An 18,189-nucleotide genomic window follows, 5' to 3' on the forward strand; every position below is an offset into this window, starting at 1 on the left:
TAGCAGTTAAGTACGTGATGCAAAATCAGTCCCATAAAAGTGAATAAGCAATGAGCATGTCTTCTCTAGAGATATGCAAGCATTGTTTTCATGAAGGGAAAAGGAAAACTTTGACTTAAATAAGGAAGCTCTATTTACATCAATGTCTGACTTTCAAGAAGCCTAGTGATGTGATGTACGTTAATAGCCAAACTAGTAAGTTTTGTCCAAAAGTATACAAAATACAAAAATATACACATGTTCTATTCATAGAGAGAATTCTAGAACCTTCATTCTCAGCAATAAAAATTTAAAAACATGTCTCCCCTAACCTGTGGGCCAGCATTTCCCCTTTACGTGTAAGCCAATGGGGCAGATTTATCAAGCTGTCTGAAAGCCTAAAATATTCCTAGTTGCCCATGGCAACCAATTACAGCTCAGCTTTCATTTTACCAGTGCTCATGAATATTTTAAAGGGGAGCTGTGATTGATTGCCATGGCCAACTAGGAATATTCTGACTTTCAGACAGCTCAAAAAATCGGCCCCAATATGTCTTGACTAAGGTAAGGTATAACAGAGATGTCCTAGGACATAACAGCCAATCAACATAGGTTTTTTTTTAATAATTGTAAAATAACATTTTATAGGTTTATTCCTCACATCGATTATAAATTGGAAACCCAAAAGTACCAAGCTGGTATAAATTCAATTATAAATCTGCCTTAAACTTTGCTCGCTTTACAAAACTGATAAGTATATAGCAACAAAATAATAAGAAAACGAAGAAGACACATTGCTTATAACAGCAAGCTGACTTTGAAACTTTCCTATGATGATAAATGACCCCCTCTTTACTAGATGTCAGACACACGTGTCCTCAGCAGTGTCACTCCCGTTAAAGTAAAGCCCATGTTTACCAGACGGAGCTGAACCATCAAGTTATTGTTCTTTGAAAGAGAAATACATTAATCAAATCAACATAAAACCTGGAGCTATAATCTGGCATTGGCAAGGTCCAATAAACAGCAGGAATGTAATAACATAAACAATCTGGATGATTTCTGTATATATTGAAAAGACAAGTGAGAAAACACAGGGCAGTACACTATATACAATCACATACCTGGGCGCTGTGTTCTGTATTACATGGATCTGCAGAAAATGCCAAGCAAGGCCAAACTGGCACAGGTTAGGCAGCGATCATGATGGTCTTACGGACTGGAAGGATAAAGTGCTTTGTGCTCCAAAAAAGTTCATGCTCAAGACTTTTATAAGTTCTTAGTCAAGATAACACCCATCTCTGAGCGTGCGCCATCCTTGCCAGTGCCACCAGGTCTAATCATAGGACTGTGGTAGAAAATATGTTGTTTAGCAGTCGGCTCTCCCCTGTCTGTAATTACTGTCATAGCCTATGATTTGAGACAAACTTCTCTTGTGTCCTGCCTTATCCTTAGCATGACTCCATTGGTGATGCTGGTATGTAAGCTGCCAAGCTCATGATACCATACATCCTATAAGCACTTTGCTGCATTAAAGTCTGTCATGCTGAGTGAATACCTTAAATATGTAGATTAACCACAGGATGAAACATGATATCAAACACATGTAATGCTGACTTATTATTAGAATTTGGCAAAAATCTGCAGAGACATGCACAGAACAGCCAGAGAACTAATCCCATAGAAGAATGCAAAAGACTCTACACAACTAATACCTTCCTGAAATAAAGAGAGGATAAACAACGGCACACAGCCCAAACAACGACAAGCAGCCTAGAGGCCAATAGGGGGAACAAGCCAAATGGCCTGATAGATAAGCACCGACTCTATGCTAAGACCTGCAAGCTAATTAGGAACTATAACCAAGACAAAGACCTTCCATACTAGCAACTTTAAATGCATAATGGCAAGTACTTGGGGATAATTTAAGATATTGTGGTATATATTACCAAAACACAGAATTATTGCAGGAATGTAAGAATTTACCTGTAAGTATCCCTTCCTTACATGTGGAGTTCTTTTTTCAACATGTGTAATAACATTAAGGGACAGATGTCTGATTACTAGGGGTCCTACTACTGGTACCCCAATGGTTCGTTAATTGAGGATAGGGTAACCAAGTCCCCTATGTAAATGAAACAGAACCACATTTATAGAAACAACGCAAAATCCTTTGTTTTCTGTATTTCGGAAAAAAAAAATCCTAAAAAAAAGCCTAAGTTACCTGCACATGAATGTTATGTGCTCTCAGGTTGCAAACAACTGGCCTGTAGTCCCTTGTCTGTGGCCTGTGGTCATCGGAGAGGACTGCTCATGCGACGATACATGTGTATGAGCTCATAAAAATTAAGGGGGACAAGCCCCCAATTGTGTGTATGACTCTTTAATGGCTCATATAAGTAACATAGGTCCATTACAAATTCTAAATAAAATATTTTTGTTCCCCATGTTGAATAGTAAGTCATGTGGGCCTATATTGGGAGCCACATATTGACAATGAAAGTGCCATTTTTTAACTGGTTAGTCCTCACCAGAGCAATTGTAAAATAAATGTATCAGTGGGAAATTTATCAGAACTCTCTGGGGTAAAACTGCTCTTGTTGCCCATGAAAACCAATCAGAGCTCAGCTTAATTTTATTAACTGCTCTGGGAAAATGAAAGCTGAGCTCTGATTGGTTGCCATGAGCAACTAGAACAGTTCTGCTCTCAGACACTTCTGATAAATGTCCCTCATTATAAATCTATGTACAACGACATAAGAAATCACCTGAAACTATAATAAATAGACAGAACTTACCATAGATGTGCCCTTTACCAACTTCTTAGTTCTGATGCATAATGCTACAAAGGAAGAAAAACAAGCATCTCCTACCAAACAAGCAGGTGCACAGAATTTTTGTCACGTGACACGCATAGAGTCAGATATAAGTTATTAAATAACTAGTGGCAGATTGACCCATTTACAAGAGGCAGGTGCAGGCATGAGACTTGGCTCTGGATTAAACTACAGATCCACCAACGAAAAGAAAATGTACTAATAGGAAGAAGAAAAACATTTATTTACTGAACAATATATAAACACTATAAAACATATAAACAGTATAAAATTAGATGCCAGGACGCTTCTACAGATCATCACATTTCTAAGGCAAACAGGAATGGAGTTGTTAGTAAACGAGATGATGAGGAAGAAAGGGACAGATGGATAATTTTGGGCTGTGGGGACAACAGAGAATACGTATGAAGAGACACCAGTTACTGTAAATAGTCTTTTCATTCCTAAGTTTTTGGAGTTGGACATCTGTATTCAGTCAACATCAGTGGCAGGTAAAGTTGTATGGATGCGGCTCTTTTATCAGGACTGTTATTAAGGATTTTGATCCAGGATGGAGTAGATAGACCCTTATATCCAACCATGGCAAAGCTACCTGTAAAAAAGCGTACAAAAGATAGCTCTGATTCCTGTAAGTTTTACTATTTGCCTTCACATAATTACATGTATTCCTGATGTTCTCTTATGTAATCTTACAAGTTTCTACTCTATTCACAAAGTTTACAGACAATACATTCTCTATTATTTAATAAAACATGTGGCAGCAGCATGTTCCTGCCCAAATTTCATAATGTGCTTCTGCTTCTGAAAATCTCTGCCTATGGCCATAGTCTACATCCCATCAATCCCCTTAATCTTGCATGTATCTGAATCTTTATGTTGCATACAGTCAGATACAGACATTTTTTTTTTATTTCTCTTTTTCCATAGGACATTACCTTTTTCATACAGGGCTATAGGTTTTGCGGATCCGAGTTTAGTAAAAACTGACATTTCAGAAGCTTGTGGAGTGTCCAAAATATCTCTGGAGCAAATGAGCACCACCGATCTAAAACAGGGAGAATATATGCTAATGATGTTTTACTATTTTTGGTGGCTGCAGACTTTGTCCATAGTATATACTTACCTTTGTTTCATGGATACTTGAATGAAAGTAGAAATTGCTTTAGTTGTGAAGACATCATTGACCATTTCAAAATGTCTCTTGGTGACAACTACTCCTGAACAAGCATCCAAGACCAAAAAGAAGAGACCCCGTCTTTTAAAGAGGAACAGTTCCTCATCAACCTAGGAAAAAGAAAGACTTACTGGATTATATACATTCTAGAAATCCTATGTAATACCAAAAAGAAGGGCCATAATTTTTTTCCTGCACAGGTTGTGACCACCCAGTAGAAAAGGGGACAACGAGGACAGGGTCCCCTCAGTCTCTCCATGGTTGCCACACAGTCTGTCCTAATCATATGTATATATATATATACATATACATATATATATATATGTATATGTATATATATATATATATATATATATATATATAGAGAGAGAGAGAGAGAGAGAGAGAGAGAGAGAGAGAGAATACAACAGGTAATTCGTTTGCTAAGTACGGGATTAATATTACTTTTTCTTAAAACGTTAGAATTCCCTAAACACAACAGAATCTCTTAATATCCCTGATGCACGTTGCAGGTGATATACATCATTTAGCATTTCCATTATTACCTTAATGAAGGCAGTTTGTATTCCATTTAAAACATCCTCCCTGCGTATGGACTGCACCTGTATCTTTGTGTATTTAAGTGATGGGCTGCTGGAGATTGCAATCTGCAAGAGGATTTATTAGACCACATTACAAACATTTCATGGATCATTTGAAAAAGAAACACAGTGAAATACAAGCTAAAACACTTCACGCTCAACTTTTCAACAAACTTTTCACAAATTATTTCACCAGCCTGTGTATATGAGGCACAGCAGTATTTCTTAATAGTATTGTCAGTATTTTTCCCTCTGAATATCCTTTATTTGGTTTATTGTAATTGGGGTGATTAGGGGACTTTAATTTTATTTACTTATTTAAAAATGATTTTTTCATGCTTGACCGCGGTGTGTAAGGGGTTAAACAATCGGGATCTGAGTTTTGCGCTGGGTCAGAGCTGTGATGACACCAGGAAGCGATCTCCTGCAATCTTCTTTCTGACGCGCCAGCTTAGAAAGGCGGCACGTCAGAAGAAGTACCCTTAATGGCCGCCGTAAAAACACAATATGGCAGTTATTAAGGGGTCAACATCAAGCATGACTTTCAAGAAACCTGATGACATGCGGGACAAAAGCCAAACCAGCATATCTATTCCAGAAGGAACACATTCCCAACTGTAGACAGCGCTGTTTCTACGTGGTTGTGTCTCTTCAGTACAGTGTAGGGAACTGGTTTCCTGACCCCAGATTTTATCTGTAACGTGCAATTGTCTCTGAGCTGCTGGGTGGGGACCTAGCTGCTCCTATGAATTCTGCACAGGAATCTCAAACTCAAATGTTTTAATATCACATTATGAGACATTATAGAGAAGTATTGACCAATACTGAAGTCCCTTTTTTGCTGCACTGTATTTCTCTGTTTTAGCACTCTCTTATATTCCCTCTCCATAGAAGCAGAAAATGAGTGAACCGGTTTTGACATAACAAGAGGATATGGAAATTTTTTTAGAGAAAATCTGATAATATAATATCATAGTAGATAAGGTTGAAAAAAGACCATCAAGGTCCATCGAGTCTCACCTATTTATACGAAATTTTACAGTGTTGATTTAGAGGAAGGCAAAGAAACCCTGCAAGGCCGATGCTAATTGGCCCAAAGTAGTGAAAAATTCCTTCCCAACCCCTCCCTGGACCAAAAACTTCTTTTGCTACTGATATATACAAAGTTTCTTGCAAAGTATGTAACTATTTATATGAAAACAGAAGAATCTGTTACATGAGTAATGGTGCAATATGCAGGGGATTTCTGTATTTTAGCTGAATTTCCCATGTATTTATATAATAAGGAATGTATACGAGCAGTAACTATGTTTTTGTACTACGAAGTGATAGCTGTGCCTGCAGCCAACATGTCCTTAAAAAGCCTTGGATGACATATTTCAATTATCGTTAAATGAAATAAACGTTTCTCTAAGTCCTTTCATTACTTTACAAGGATTATCAGAAAAGTACTACTCAAGTAATGACTTTCCTGTCCTTTCCTCTGCTCTATAATGATCTGGTCTATGATGAAGATTTGCAACAACCACAAGGAGTCTGTCAGATAAATAATGATTCCTAATAAACCAAAAAACAGTGCAGATATTCTGGCATCTTTGTCCCCTACACATTGGATGAATTTGAACTCCCAATTACCAGACAGTTGAAATTACCCTAATACCTTCTTATACACAGCTGAAAGTGTAACTTTATAGTTTATTTCTTTACCTGCGGGGCTCCACATTGCCTACATGGCAAGGCCAGTCGTTGAGAAACATTTAACTTGTTAACTTGGAGATTGTTGCCTCTGTCAGGGAACGGCTTTAGGGTGCACTCTGTGTAATCGTCTGGATGAAAGTGGGCAGTGATCTTAACTCTCTCACAACCATGCTGAGAGCAGTAGCTATGCCCAATGCGGGTCTCATGGGCTTGAAGGTGAAGGAATAGATATCTGATGAAAGAAACAAATTAGAACATTCAAAGCGCTACCTTCCATGGCTGTGTTATACACACTTGGCTGGAATCCTACTCTAAACACTTTGGAGTGATGAAAATCTTCACCTTGTAGCAGTGGGGACTTTTGGCTCAGTGTTTTAATTAGATTCTTCAGGAGAGCCAATGTTACGATTCAAAGGCTGGCAACTCTATACAAGCATAACCAAATACTTCAAAATGTGCATTACAATTTAGTAAAACTATAACGAGAGCTAAAGGACTACCCAACTACAAACACTAGTTGTAGAAAATAACTTCTAAACTGAAGACGCAATTGTGGGACTGATACTCATCCAAAGCTGAGTCATGGGTTTGGATTACCACCAATTCCCAGAAGGTACAGCCTAATGTGCTCCTTAAAGTCCTTAGGGTATCTGCACATGGTCAGTATTCTGCTGCAGTGTTTTAAAGCCAAAACCAGAAAAGGTCTACACAGAGAAAAGATAGAACAGACTGATCTGTACTTGTTACAAGTTTTAGGCTATTCATGGTTTTGCCTTACAAAAACTGATACAAAATCCTGACTGTGGGCAGATACCAACTCACCTTTCTAGTTACAGGAAATATGCCCAAACCATTTGTTTCTACAGAAGAGATTTTCTTTGAAAGATGGCAACAGAGATTTATGGTTGACACTTGCCATGTGCCCAAAAGCCTAAAGCATCTTCCCTGACTTGTGCTTTGTGTGTTTGTATGCCATGGTTGGCAAGTGTTCCTTTTTTATTGTATTCTTATCTCACCAGCAGTAGATATGGACATCAAATAGAAAACATGTTATTTTTCTATAGAATGTAAGTTTTAGTTTAAGCTGCAATAACTGACATTATGTGTGTTATGAGGATTTCTGATTCTCCTGATTCTATGTTGGGGGAATGTTGGGTGAAGGATGGTTGTTGGTGCACATCAAACTTCAAAGGACACAAGATTCATTTATGAAGCTTGCACATTACATCACATGCCAATCTCTTACACTTGGAAAAGAGGCGCCTTTGATCGGAATCATCCACCGTTACTGATTGAAACCAGTCTGGTCACTTTATCTGGACAATGCCAAGTGGTGGCATCACCCAACAATACATATACACCTGATTTAGAGTTGTGCCTATTATTCGAATAACCACATCCAGTGAACCTCCTATCTTTACCTACCGTCTAACAATTTCTTTCTGCCAAAATGTTATTATCCTTTTCTCTCTAGTGTTCTTTTCTCTCTACCACCATCCTACTAGAATATGTTGGGGGAGATAAGGTTTGTCAATCAAGATAGATGCCTTCCACACAACCATTCGGCCAGCAACTAAAGTATGTGGTCAGCTTTAGATACTAATAGTTTTGATGTCCACCATGGACTTTATATGAGCTCATCTTGTGTCTGAAACAGTGACACAGTACATCTACATCTAAAATGCAACCTACAGGTCCAAAATTAGAACCAAGAACCATAGCCTAGTTCAAATGTTGGAGCATGAATGAAAATGAGTCTGACTGAAACTGAGTCCTTACTTGTAACTTGTACTGGTGAGGCAGGAATAATGACAACCAATGCTGCAGCCAATGTGCTTACAATAGCAGTCATTCCCTCCATTTCACACTACATAGACGGAAGGTGGAATGTCATCCAGGAAATAATGAAAGGTCCAAGGTGCTTATTTATATCAATAAATCAAACCTACATTTTCTACATGCATGGCAGGGTTAAATATTTACTGCATAAATGTCTCTCCGCAGCATGAAACATGAGCATTGTTACTGAGCCCGCTGCCCATTGTACTGACATAATGGTGCAGGTGCGACACTTACACCGCACTGTGACCTTCATGTCTAGGAGTGTCTAGGGATACATGATAACATGTGCCTCCAGGGAGCTCATTTTCTGGATAACATGTTCTAGCAAAGTATAGCGTGCAGATAGGTTACTGGAAGCATTAAATAAAGGTTTACTTTGCTGTTTCAGCTCTACCCTCAACCTATAATGGATAAAATGAACAATCAACCTGTTGATAACATTATAAACATTCATTATATGAATGCCAGTAAAAATATACCTAATATAATAGAATGTATAACCCATGAACACAAAGGCAGGACTAGACAGAACACTTACCCAGAGTCTTGACTGAAGTGATACAATCTATTTGCTGACTTATTTAGAGCCTGGTGGATGGAGGATGCCACAGAGTAATGCCGCACGCTGTGTACACGTCCACTGTTTCGTTCATAGATATCTGCTGTGACTTGAAATACTGCACTTTTTGGGTAACACAAAGCAATCTGCAGCCAGTCTCCTCTGTAAAGAAAAAGCAGTATTTCCAAAAGCATGTGCTTACATACAAAGCATTATGATTCAAGAGAGTGAAAGTATGGCTATGTTCACATATGCAACAGATATCACGCTAGTCTATCGAAAATCACAGAGCAGATTATGTCAAGTAACCCGATAACAAAAAGTTGTTTCGTGGATTCGGTACAAATCTGACAATTTTTCCAGCACCAGTTCAAATCCGAATTTTTTCTGATTCACTTTGGACAATTGCTGCTCCAATTGTTCTGGAAATTGGTATACAACCCCCTCTAGTTCTCTAAAAAAAGATTTTATACAAAAGGGTCCTCTCTTGTTTCCTTTATTTTACGGTTCAACAAAAGATTTTGTTGAATATTGCATAGTAATGAAGCATTCTACATGACATTGTATATCTTGCAGGGCTCATATAAAAATGTATACAAGTATCATGTTATTACGTGCTGTCAGATAAATAGTACACATCTAGATAACTAATTGAGATCAACTGACAGAACAATGGGGGGAGGGAGGGATAATGACACTTATGAAGCGGCGCCTTCACTCCCGACCCAGTCTGGTTTGTTTCTTTTATTTTATACCAATTTTTTCATTAGGGTTAGAATTAACGTTAGCATTCATTAAATAATATTAGGACAAGTTTTAGGTCTATTGCCCACGGGCGAGTGTGATTTACTGACATTACACTCACATTGTGTGCTTGCCGGACTGTCCGGTCTGAACACTTAGAGACCGGTGACATGGTGGGTTCAGCTCCAGTTTCTAAGCGTTCGGACAGACATTTAGGCAAAAATGTGATGTGTGACATTCAGGCAAGAATGTGATTTGTCATGTAACTAAATCACAGAACACTCGCTTGGGGGTAATAGGCCTTAAAAAACTAGTGGAATTGTTTGGAAATTTTAGCCAAGTCTTAAATGATTCGCTCATCTCTACCAATGATCCCCATTATCATTAATAGGACCTATTGGATTCTATTTGTGTTTACTTGCAGGTTTCACTCCCACTTCTGTTATGAAATAACATATTAGCATCATTTTTTCTTGCCATTTTAATACAATTGTAACGGATGACAACCTTCCATACTTTGAAGTCAATGGAAGAGACTTAGAGACTATCCGTTTGCCTGCCCTTCCTAAAACGGAGCGTAACCTCTGACACAAATGTGAACTGAGCGTAACAGAAAAATGGAAATCCCAACTGAGGTGTGAACATAGCCTAAACTAGCTGTTAGTAAATGGTCTATGTGCAGATATGCCAAATAGAGAGAAATCTGTATATGCTTTGATTTTCATGATAAAATATCACACACAAATATTTTTTTATTCTATTATTTTCTAATGGTCTTGACTATTTTATGTATCACGTGTGAATTTTCTTTCTATGATCCTTACACAACATTGTGCCTTTTAAAATATTTGTTTCATATATGCAGGATTTAATGCTAAGCCTTGTGTGTACTGCTATCAAGTAGGGGATATACTGTACTCTGTTAATGTGGAAAAGACTTTCCTGCAAGTCATCAATGTGATGATGAACACATAGCCAGGTGACAGCTAAGTGGACTTGAGAACTTCACATTGAGGACATTTCCCTGAGAGAGAGTCTTGGGGCTATATTACTGCAGTAGTCTGTGCTCGGGAGCAATCCAGGATAGCGATCAGCTCCATACAAAGCCAAGAAATTTCCTGAATCTGGAAGACATTCCTTTGCTGAAAAGGAGCCAGACCTCAAGCGTTCGCCACTCTCTAGCTGGGTCCTAATTACTATTATGCATCTCTGTTAAAAAAGGATTTATTAGATCAAAACTGAAAAGGTTTATGTGCTAAGCTCTGTCTCTGGAGGGCCGTCAGTAAAGCAAAGCCCCTCTCTGTCAGACGGTCTATAATTCACATGAACAGGAACTCATTTCCATCAGCAATCAGTGGGTACCCCCCGGATTGTCCGCCAGGGCTTACCACCACACTGGGGTCATCAAATGAGCAATGCAATAGATATGCATTTATGGCAGGCTTCTTTTTTTCCTAAGGAAACTATTATTTTTATCTATTTCTGGGAATCAGCGCTAATCTTCCAATACTAATTATCCTTGTTTGGAAACAGGAGAACAAGATAAACTTAGATGACCGCCCCTGACATTCTTTCCTCAAGGCTGAATGGTTTATTATTTGGGAAAAATGTATGATTGCCGATGTGGCAAAGCTGTAGCAGAAAGAGGAAGAGACAGGAGGTGTGTCTCAGGCTTCCTCACACATCAGGGCTCATTTAAGGGTTGCATGTCCATTTTGTCAGACTGTGCACCGTTTTTGGGGCTAAAACGGCTTGAACAGGTATTTAAGAAGTGTCTTTGCTTGGATTGTGGCGAAAGCTGCCCTTTTTGTGGCGTAGCTGCACTGGCTTCCATGCAACACAAATCGCGGGACGGGCCATTGGACGATCTGACTGATTTGGACTGAGCTTGGGATTTAACTTTCAAATTGTGTCACAAGACCTAGCACTTAGATGCACCACTTAAAAGATGGTGAACTCTGTCGGACCTGAGAGGGGAAGCGACGCGTTCATGAAATCAGGTGCACAATCTTAGTGAATCGCGGCATTATAAGTGCATTATAGTCGGACAATGCACTTTCTGTGAACTCCGGTGACCCTTTAAGTAAATGTGCCCCATCCTGTTGGCATAGCTCTCCCTTTCTGTGAACATTTAATAGTGTGTAAGTTGCAAGTGTGAGTTGCATTAAGGCTACATTCATATTCTGTCTATACGGTATACATCACAACTAGCAGGAAACACTGGGTTGAAAAACGCAGAAAGCCTCCTGCTTACGGCTGCAGAGCGACATATACACTCAGCGAAGGCCATGATAGCATATGGGGGACGGATACAAGATTATTGCACCCATCCCTGGCCTCCGCCTAGCCTTTGATCTAGGAGATCCCCAGTGATGTAACAATTCATAAAAGTCAATTAAGGAACTTGGGAGACACCATGAACATGAGCAGCAGCCGGTGTTTGTATTATTTACAGTAATTATATTACGGTAATTATATTATTATGTGATCAATATTCAAATCAAATTTTTACCACCTCCTTGGACTCTATACTTGGCATATCTATATGTTTATGTGGGTCTACGCCCCTTCTTTTATAACCTGCTGGAATATCTTCATTCTGAAATACAGCATTTTTTATTATCATAAGTATTTCTAATCATAGGTAACAATAGAGAATGACCAAAACAATAGCTACTAGGAGGAGTTTTTTTTGCTTTGCAGTAAAACCTTGCAGACAAAGACTTCTGCCAATTTCTGAGGACAAATAAACAGCAGAAATTATATTAGCAAAACACTTGTTAAAGACAGAAAGAAAATCTCTTCCCTTAATATTGCCAAGGTGGTTATATGAGTCCTAAGCTAAGTGTAATGTCCATGACCCTTACAAATATCTTTCATCATCCTCTGCCCTGGGAATACTAACTATAAGTTCAGTCCTATGTCTCTCGTCCAGAATGAGTCTCGCTGCCTGTATAACCGAGCTGCTGCTACCATACGCAACTGTTTAGAAATGATTTTGTTTGGTGAAAAGTGTTGGCAGCCAAAACGCACATTTATAAGCTGCGCGAGAGAAGGGAGTTCTGGCACTTATCGGCACTGACAGAGAACAAAGAATCATCGCCTGGAAGCCAGTCAGACACAAGGCCTCCATGACAAGCCTGATGGAAACCCACAGAATGCATGTAATTAATTGTGAAGGCAAAACAGGGACAGCTCATATCTAATTCAACTTTGTCACGTGTCACTGGTGACAGCCACATGTCGCCAGACACATACATGCTTTGTGGGGAATCCAGATAGACAGACACACATGCTATGCATAAGGTCCCAATTATAACTTGCATATACTGGATATGGAAACCATATAATGATAATGTGCACTGATTCATGCCTGCAAGTTTTATTAACAAAACTTAATGATATACTCACTTTCTGCATTTATACATTGCATGTTTATGAATATGAAAGTGTAAGATTCCCTATAATTACATGTTTTTCTACAGGGCCATATGGAAGCTTCCTGCTGCTCTAGGCACAGGTCACACTTCCCATTTCCCATTAGATTACACTTTATTGGAATTACCACTAGTGTTTCCAGTCTTCTATACTATGACCCCTCTATGCCTTCATTCCTATACATTATGACCCCCATGTAGCCTCCAATAGACCATTAACGTGTCAGTCCACACTTCTATAGACTACCAGTCCCCTATGTTAGTATACATTTTAACACCCCTCTCCCCCCACTTCTAAAGACTTTGTGGGTCTCCTCTCCTTTAGTTTATGATACCTTCAGTCTGTGTCAATAATTTGGCCAAGTATAAAATAAAACAAAAAAAAAAACAAATGGGGAAAGAACCATGCTCCTGCGGACACCCCTCCTTAACGGGACGACCTAGGCAAAGATCCTTAGGAACCTAATGGCTACATATAAACTAAATCTATAAAACAGAACTACATATTTTTGGGACCTTTGAATGCCAAAAGGCAAACATATTATATGTTACCCTAATTTTCATGCTTAATATTAAAGGACACCTGTCATCAGGTCTCTGTCACTTGTCCTGTCACTACTACCTGTTGTAGCAGCTCACAAGGATCCATCCCAGCCTTTATCTAGTTATTTCATACATTATTCATTGTAAAATCATCTATTCTTTATTATGTAAATGAGGCTGGTCACATGGTCAGAGGCAGTGATGTCACCCCTGTTCCCCCTCCCCTCTCCACCCCCTGCTCATGTCTGTGTGTAATGTATAGTAAAGCATTGCATCTGCTGACATGCTGCATCCTCCTAATACACAGGTGAGAGACACAGACATCAGCTACACATGAATCTGACATGTTCTGCTATAACATGGCTGCCTGGAGCTGCTGTATCTCTCCTATACCCACACACATGCACACACAGGCTGCAGGGGGTGTGGCCACCAGCACCAGGAAGCACATCATTATACAGCCTCACATCATTATACAGGCTGTCAGTCATGCACTGGGGGGGTGGCTGTGCCTCCCACTCATGAATAGAGTGGACAGCTTGAATATGCTAATGCTTCATTGGACATTTCACAGGTCATTTGCATACAGCTTTAGGACCTCATTGCTTAGGTTTACAAGCATGTAGAGGGACAATAAAGGGGTAGAGGCAATGCTCTCTAATGGCAGTTTATGAAAATATATTTAGTTTAGGGGGGTTATTTTGCATGACGGGTTCTCTTTAAGGAAAATGACAATAATTTGTATGCAGGACTTCCTAACTGGCACATAAGGACTCATTCTATCGGGGATAATTATGCATAAAAGAGGGAGAGGATAACAACCAGTGAGGGGCCAGATAAAGGTTACAGGTGATGCTAGATATTGTTATTGTAATGTTCCACCTTTCCAATTCTAGCCATACAAGATGGTGCGGCCTACATGATGGTGAGAGTCTACAGTGGCAGTGGTTAAAGGGTCGGCCAAAGCATGCTGACAGGTATTATGTCTTCTGCAGTTGCCAGACATTTCTAAAGGTGGCTTATCTACCATTAAAAACAGGGCTCAGACATGCTGATATGAGAGTTAGAGAAGGTAAAACAGAATGTGAAGCAGTCAGTGTCATGTCATGTGTCTGGTACCTGTTGAAGTTGATTGGATATAATATGATTTCTCTTGGAGACTGTCCCTCCCATCGGATGGTATAGGCTTGCTCCAGCATCACCACAGGCTGGTATTGTTGATATGGTGCTCCCTTATTAACACCCACAAGTCTTAATGGATGTGAAGGATAAGCAGCTTTGGCTACCAATATAGTCAGGTTCTCAGGGCGCCTGGCCTGGATATACAGCTGTATCAAAACAGGGCAAAACAGAAGGTAAAAATCAAGCAATGAATACATGTGGATTCAATAAATACTTCCTGATATTTCCATTATATAAAGTTCTGAGCCAATCAGGGCGTGCCAACCTAAATAATAAAATACTTTATTATTAGCAGTAGCTTTCATGGAAAAAAGGAAAGGAATTAAAATATACTGAAGAATGTGTGTACAACACATAACAAGACCCAGAGGAACATTTACAAAAAGTGCCAACTGTTGCCAGTTTTGGGTTGGTGGAAATCGAACAGGTTGTTTTCAATGGGAGCCTTATTCACAGAACTGCAGCTGATTGTAATTTAACTAAATTGAAGCCGCATCATGCAGCAAATAATTATTTTTAGATGTTATTACCCCAAAATATGAAATGGCAAATATGGCCACAGATACAGTATTTCACCTGGTACCATACTATACAGAAAGACTGATTCTGCTATTTAGAAATGTAGTAAACAACCACTGCATGACTTGTAATGCTGAAGCTATCAGCTCTAATTCAATTTTCCAAAGATTCATCAATGATTTTTCAGAATCTTTTTGGATTTCTTGTGACCAAATATCAGCAAACAGATCTTTTTTCATATCAGATGTCTTCTAGTTTTTCTATAATTTTCCTGAGTATAGTACATGTCAGTATATAAAATAGTGGTAGGGATAGAGGTACTAGCCTGTAAACCAAATAATATATTCCAGATCTATTAATTTTAAAACACTGCTTCCTATATTAATATTTTCAAAAGTCTGTTTTATGCTGAATATATTAAATATTATTCTTTAACAATTATCTAAACTTTTTTTTTACTGTGTTGCAGTATTTGATGAATCTGATGAATAGAGATACATTGTTGCACATCTTGTCCGGTCACTACAAGTTTTCCCCTCTTCACAGGATAGGAGATAGCTTGCTGATTGGTAAAGGTCCTAAGTGGTGAGACTCCAAATGAATGGAGGCACGTTCCTCTCTATTCATCTTAATGGCACTTAATGAGTTAGCTCAGGACAGTACTCAGCTTCCTCCATCAGTTTCATAGACAGTGATTGGAGCGACATGCTCCTCCATTAATTTGGAGAACAACGGGCCTCTATTGTTATGATATTTGGGACTCTCACTATTGGGATCCCCACTAATCAGCAAGTTCTCCTATCCTATGGATAAGGGAAAACTTGTAGTGACCGGACAAACCATTTAACTGTGGTTCGCCATGTACAAATACCCTAATGGAGGTAAAGTAGGAGATTAAAGGTACACACAAAATGTCAGGGCTGCTGAGTATAAGTGTAAAAAAATGTAGTGTTAAAGAAAGAGTTAAAAAAGACTAAGGTATAAATCAGTCTGGAACCTTGATAGGCATTTTTTTATCCTGTCTACAAAGTCATGGAAAGAACTGTCAAGAAAATGATAATTGCTCTGGGTGTAACGCGTGGCACGTTAGAGAATAGTCTAAGGTGAAAACCGATGATACAAAGGTACAAAACAAATGTGAGAATTTTAGGTATGGGAAAAACACATAATCTACACCCCTAACAGGAATGCAACCTGTTGTTGTTGTCAGAGAAACAGAACAAAACTGATTTACAATGTATGGGAGCGAAAGACACACGCGTTTAATGTTCCGTGACATATCTGCCTGGATTCCTCCCTGGCTTTTACCTGTAATGTACAGCATTACTATGAAGACACATTCTTAGAAATAGTGCTTAAAATTTTCCCTAATATAAGTCCCACGTTTTAAATGCAGTCACTAAACTAGAAAACGGAATATTAATCTAGAAACGAAACAGCTTCCATTATACTATATGCACTTATGAAGTCATTACATTTTATGTTCCCATACGTCATCTCCTAGCACTAAAAAAATTGCTAATAATGGTAAGGAGCAGCGACCTGCTGGCACTTAGAGAGAAATGGTTTTGCTGTTTAAATAAGACACGTGAGCCAGGCTTAATATGACTGTGGGAATGTGTACAAGACATTTCTAATAAGGCAATGTTTGATGGAATGGTTTTGGTTATATAAATAGCAATGATGAAAAAGTCCTACATTAAAGTGTCTTATTTTGAGTTTCAGTCCTGGGACCATTATTAATGTGGAGAATGGGGGGCATTTGCTAACTGCTACATCCAAGTGGAGAATCACTAGAGAAGTTCTCATACATGGGACGCTCTTTCTGTATAGCCACCTTTCCATTAATTCTCCATATGAATGTAGTAGCAGGTAACTGCTTTACCAGGTGGGTTAAAGATCCAGTCTCTACATTAGTGCTAATTAGTAACATAACCCTTTGATCCCAACTGCCTCAGTGTTGGATCATTATATAAGCATTTAGATTAGAGAATGGTTAACGTAGTTTACTGTCCAGACTGCACATAATCACAATCTTATGTACCACAAATGTACTTGATGAAGGTGAAAAAACGTAGGGGTTGGTAAATTTTTTGCACCCAAAATGTACACATTTTGATGCAAAATATGGAGCAATTAAGAACATGTGACTTTTTTGCCGCAAAAATATATACGAGTTGTGTTAAATAATTTTCTTAGGGTATATAAAGATCAGGGGCAGTGCACAGTTAAAATTAATAGAGTGACTGCATGCAAAGAGCTCTGCAGTGGCCATGTTGTGATGTTGGCACTTATAGTCCATTGATTTGAATGCCCATAATTGTCATTCCCAGACAACCCCTTTAAATCTGCCTAGCTATGAATGTAAGACTTAAAAGAAGATGTGAAATCGTGGACGAACCTGTGCATATCTGCCAGTGCATATGACCCCATTCCACTGTGGCACTGTTAGACATCCTGGATGACGCAGAAGATAATTATCTGCTCGGCCAACAAAAGTATCAGGATAACCGGTGATCGAGCCATCCAAGTCATGGAAAACTGACACTTTGTCACCATCATAGTCATTAGATCCAAACCACTGTCCTGGGCGACCGAAAAATACTTTGCGGCCAACCTGGGGATGTAAAAGTTAACCATTAGGAGACCATATTATTATCTTACAAAGTCATTTAAAGTCTGCAGTAATCTAGAGCAGGACCCACCATCTATTAAAAGATCCAATAATCTATCTAAGTCGTGTGTCCTGGTTTATATGTGGATTAGGAGAAATATTTATCATCTGCTGAAATCAAGGCTTCACATCTGCAGCAAATGAGCAAGGCAATCGCATCCGTCCTGCAGATGTGGGATGATATCTATTCTGGAAACCAGAGGAATTCAATTAGTTATTGGACTAATGAATAAAGCAGCTAATCAAGAAGATATTTTGTACATCGGATCCTTCTATTTACTTGGTGCATGTCTCCAGTAGTTCTAAAAACCACGTAACACAGTCTTACCATCTATGACTAAATAAGGGCCATTCTGTTTCTCCATTGTACATAGCACTGACACATGTAAACACTGCTGCTGCCAGGAAAGTGAGAATATA

At 38.9% G+C, this 18,189-nt stretch overlaps 2 protein-coding genes across 6 annotated transcripts in view; both read right to left on the reverse strand.

Annotated features, from left to right (window-relative positions):
• Positions 1-18,189, reverse strand: part of CEMIP (cell migration inducing hyaluronidase 1) — an 89,473-nt gene that overhangs the window by 57,345 nt on the left and 13,939 nt on the right. Inside the window, exon 1 of one of the 3 annotated variants that reach the window (XM_072148469.1) lies at positions 2,778-2,911. The exons of 1 other annotated variant lie outside the window; for it this stretch is intronic. In XM_072148469.1, coding sequence (XP_072004570.1) covers positions 2,778-2,780 — 3 coding nt within the window. In that variant the 5' untranslated portion in view covers positions 2,781-2,911. Of the gene's footprint in view, positions 1-1,103; positions 2,158-2,777; positions 2,912-18,189 lie in introns of those variants that run through there. One more of the 3 variants, XM_072148471.1, reaches the window with a different exon arrangement.
• The window catches only part of LOC140127600 (cell surface hyaluronidase CEMIP2-like), a 59,651-nt gene continuing 44,477 nt past the window's right edge, over positions 3,016-18,189 (reverse strand). For all 3 annotated transcript variants that reach the window (XM_072148466.1, XM_072148467.1, XM_072148468.1), the window contains 8 exons: positions 17,497-17,712; positions 14,514-14,722; positions 8,650-8,832; positions 6,279-6,501; positions 4,536-4,637; positions 3,940-4,100; positions 3,752-3,861; positions 3,016-3,408 (listed from right to left, as the gene is read on the reverse strand). In XM_072148466.1, coding sequence (XP_072004567.1) covers positions 3,260-3,408; positions 3,752-3,861; positions 3,940-4,100; positions 4,536-4,637; positions 6,279-6,501; positions 8,650-8,832; positions 14,514-14,722; positions 17,497-17,712 — 1,353 coding nt within the window. In that variant the 3' untranslated portion in view covers positions 3,016-3,259. The remainder of the gene's footprint in view (positions 3,409-3,751; positions 3,862-3,939; positions 4,101-4,535; positions 4,638-6,278; positions 6,502-8,649; positions 8,833-14,513; positions 14,723-17,496; positions 17,713-18,189) is intronic.

Source organism: Engystomops pustulosus, chromosome 4 (genome assembly GCF_040894005.1).
Source record: "Engystomops pustulosus chromosome 4, aEngPut4.maternal, whole genome shotgun sequence".
Lineage (NCBI taxonomy): Eukaryota > Metazoa > Chordata > Amphibia > Anura > Leptodactylidae > Engystomops > Engystomops pustulosus.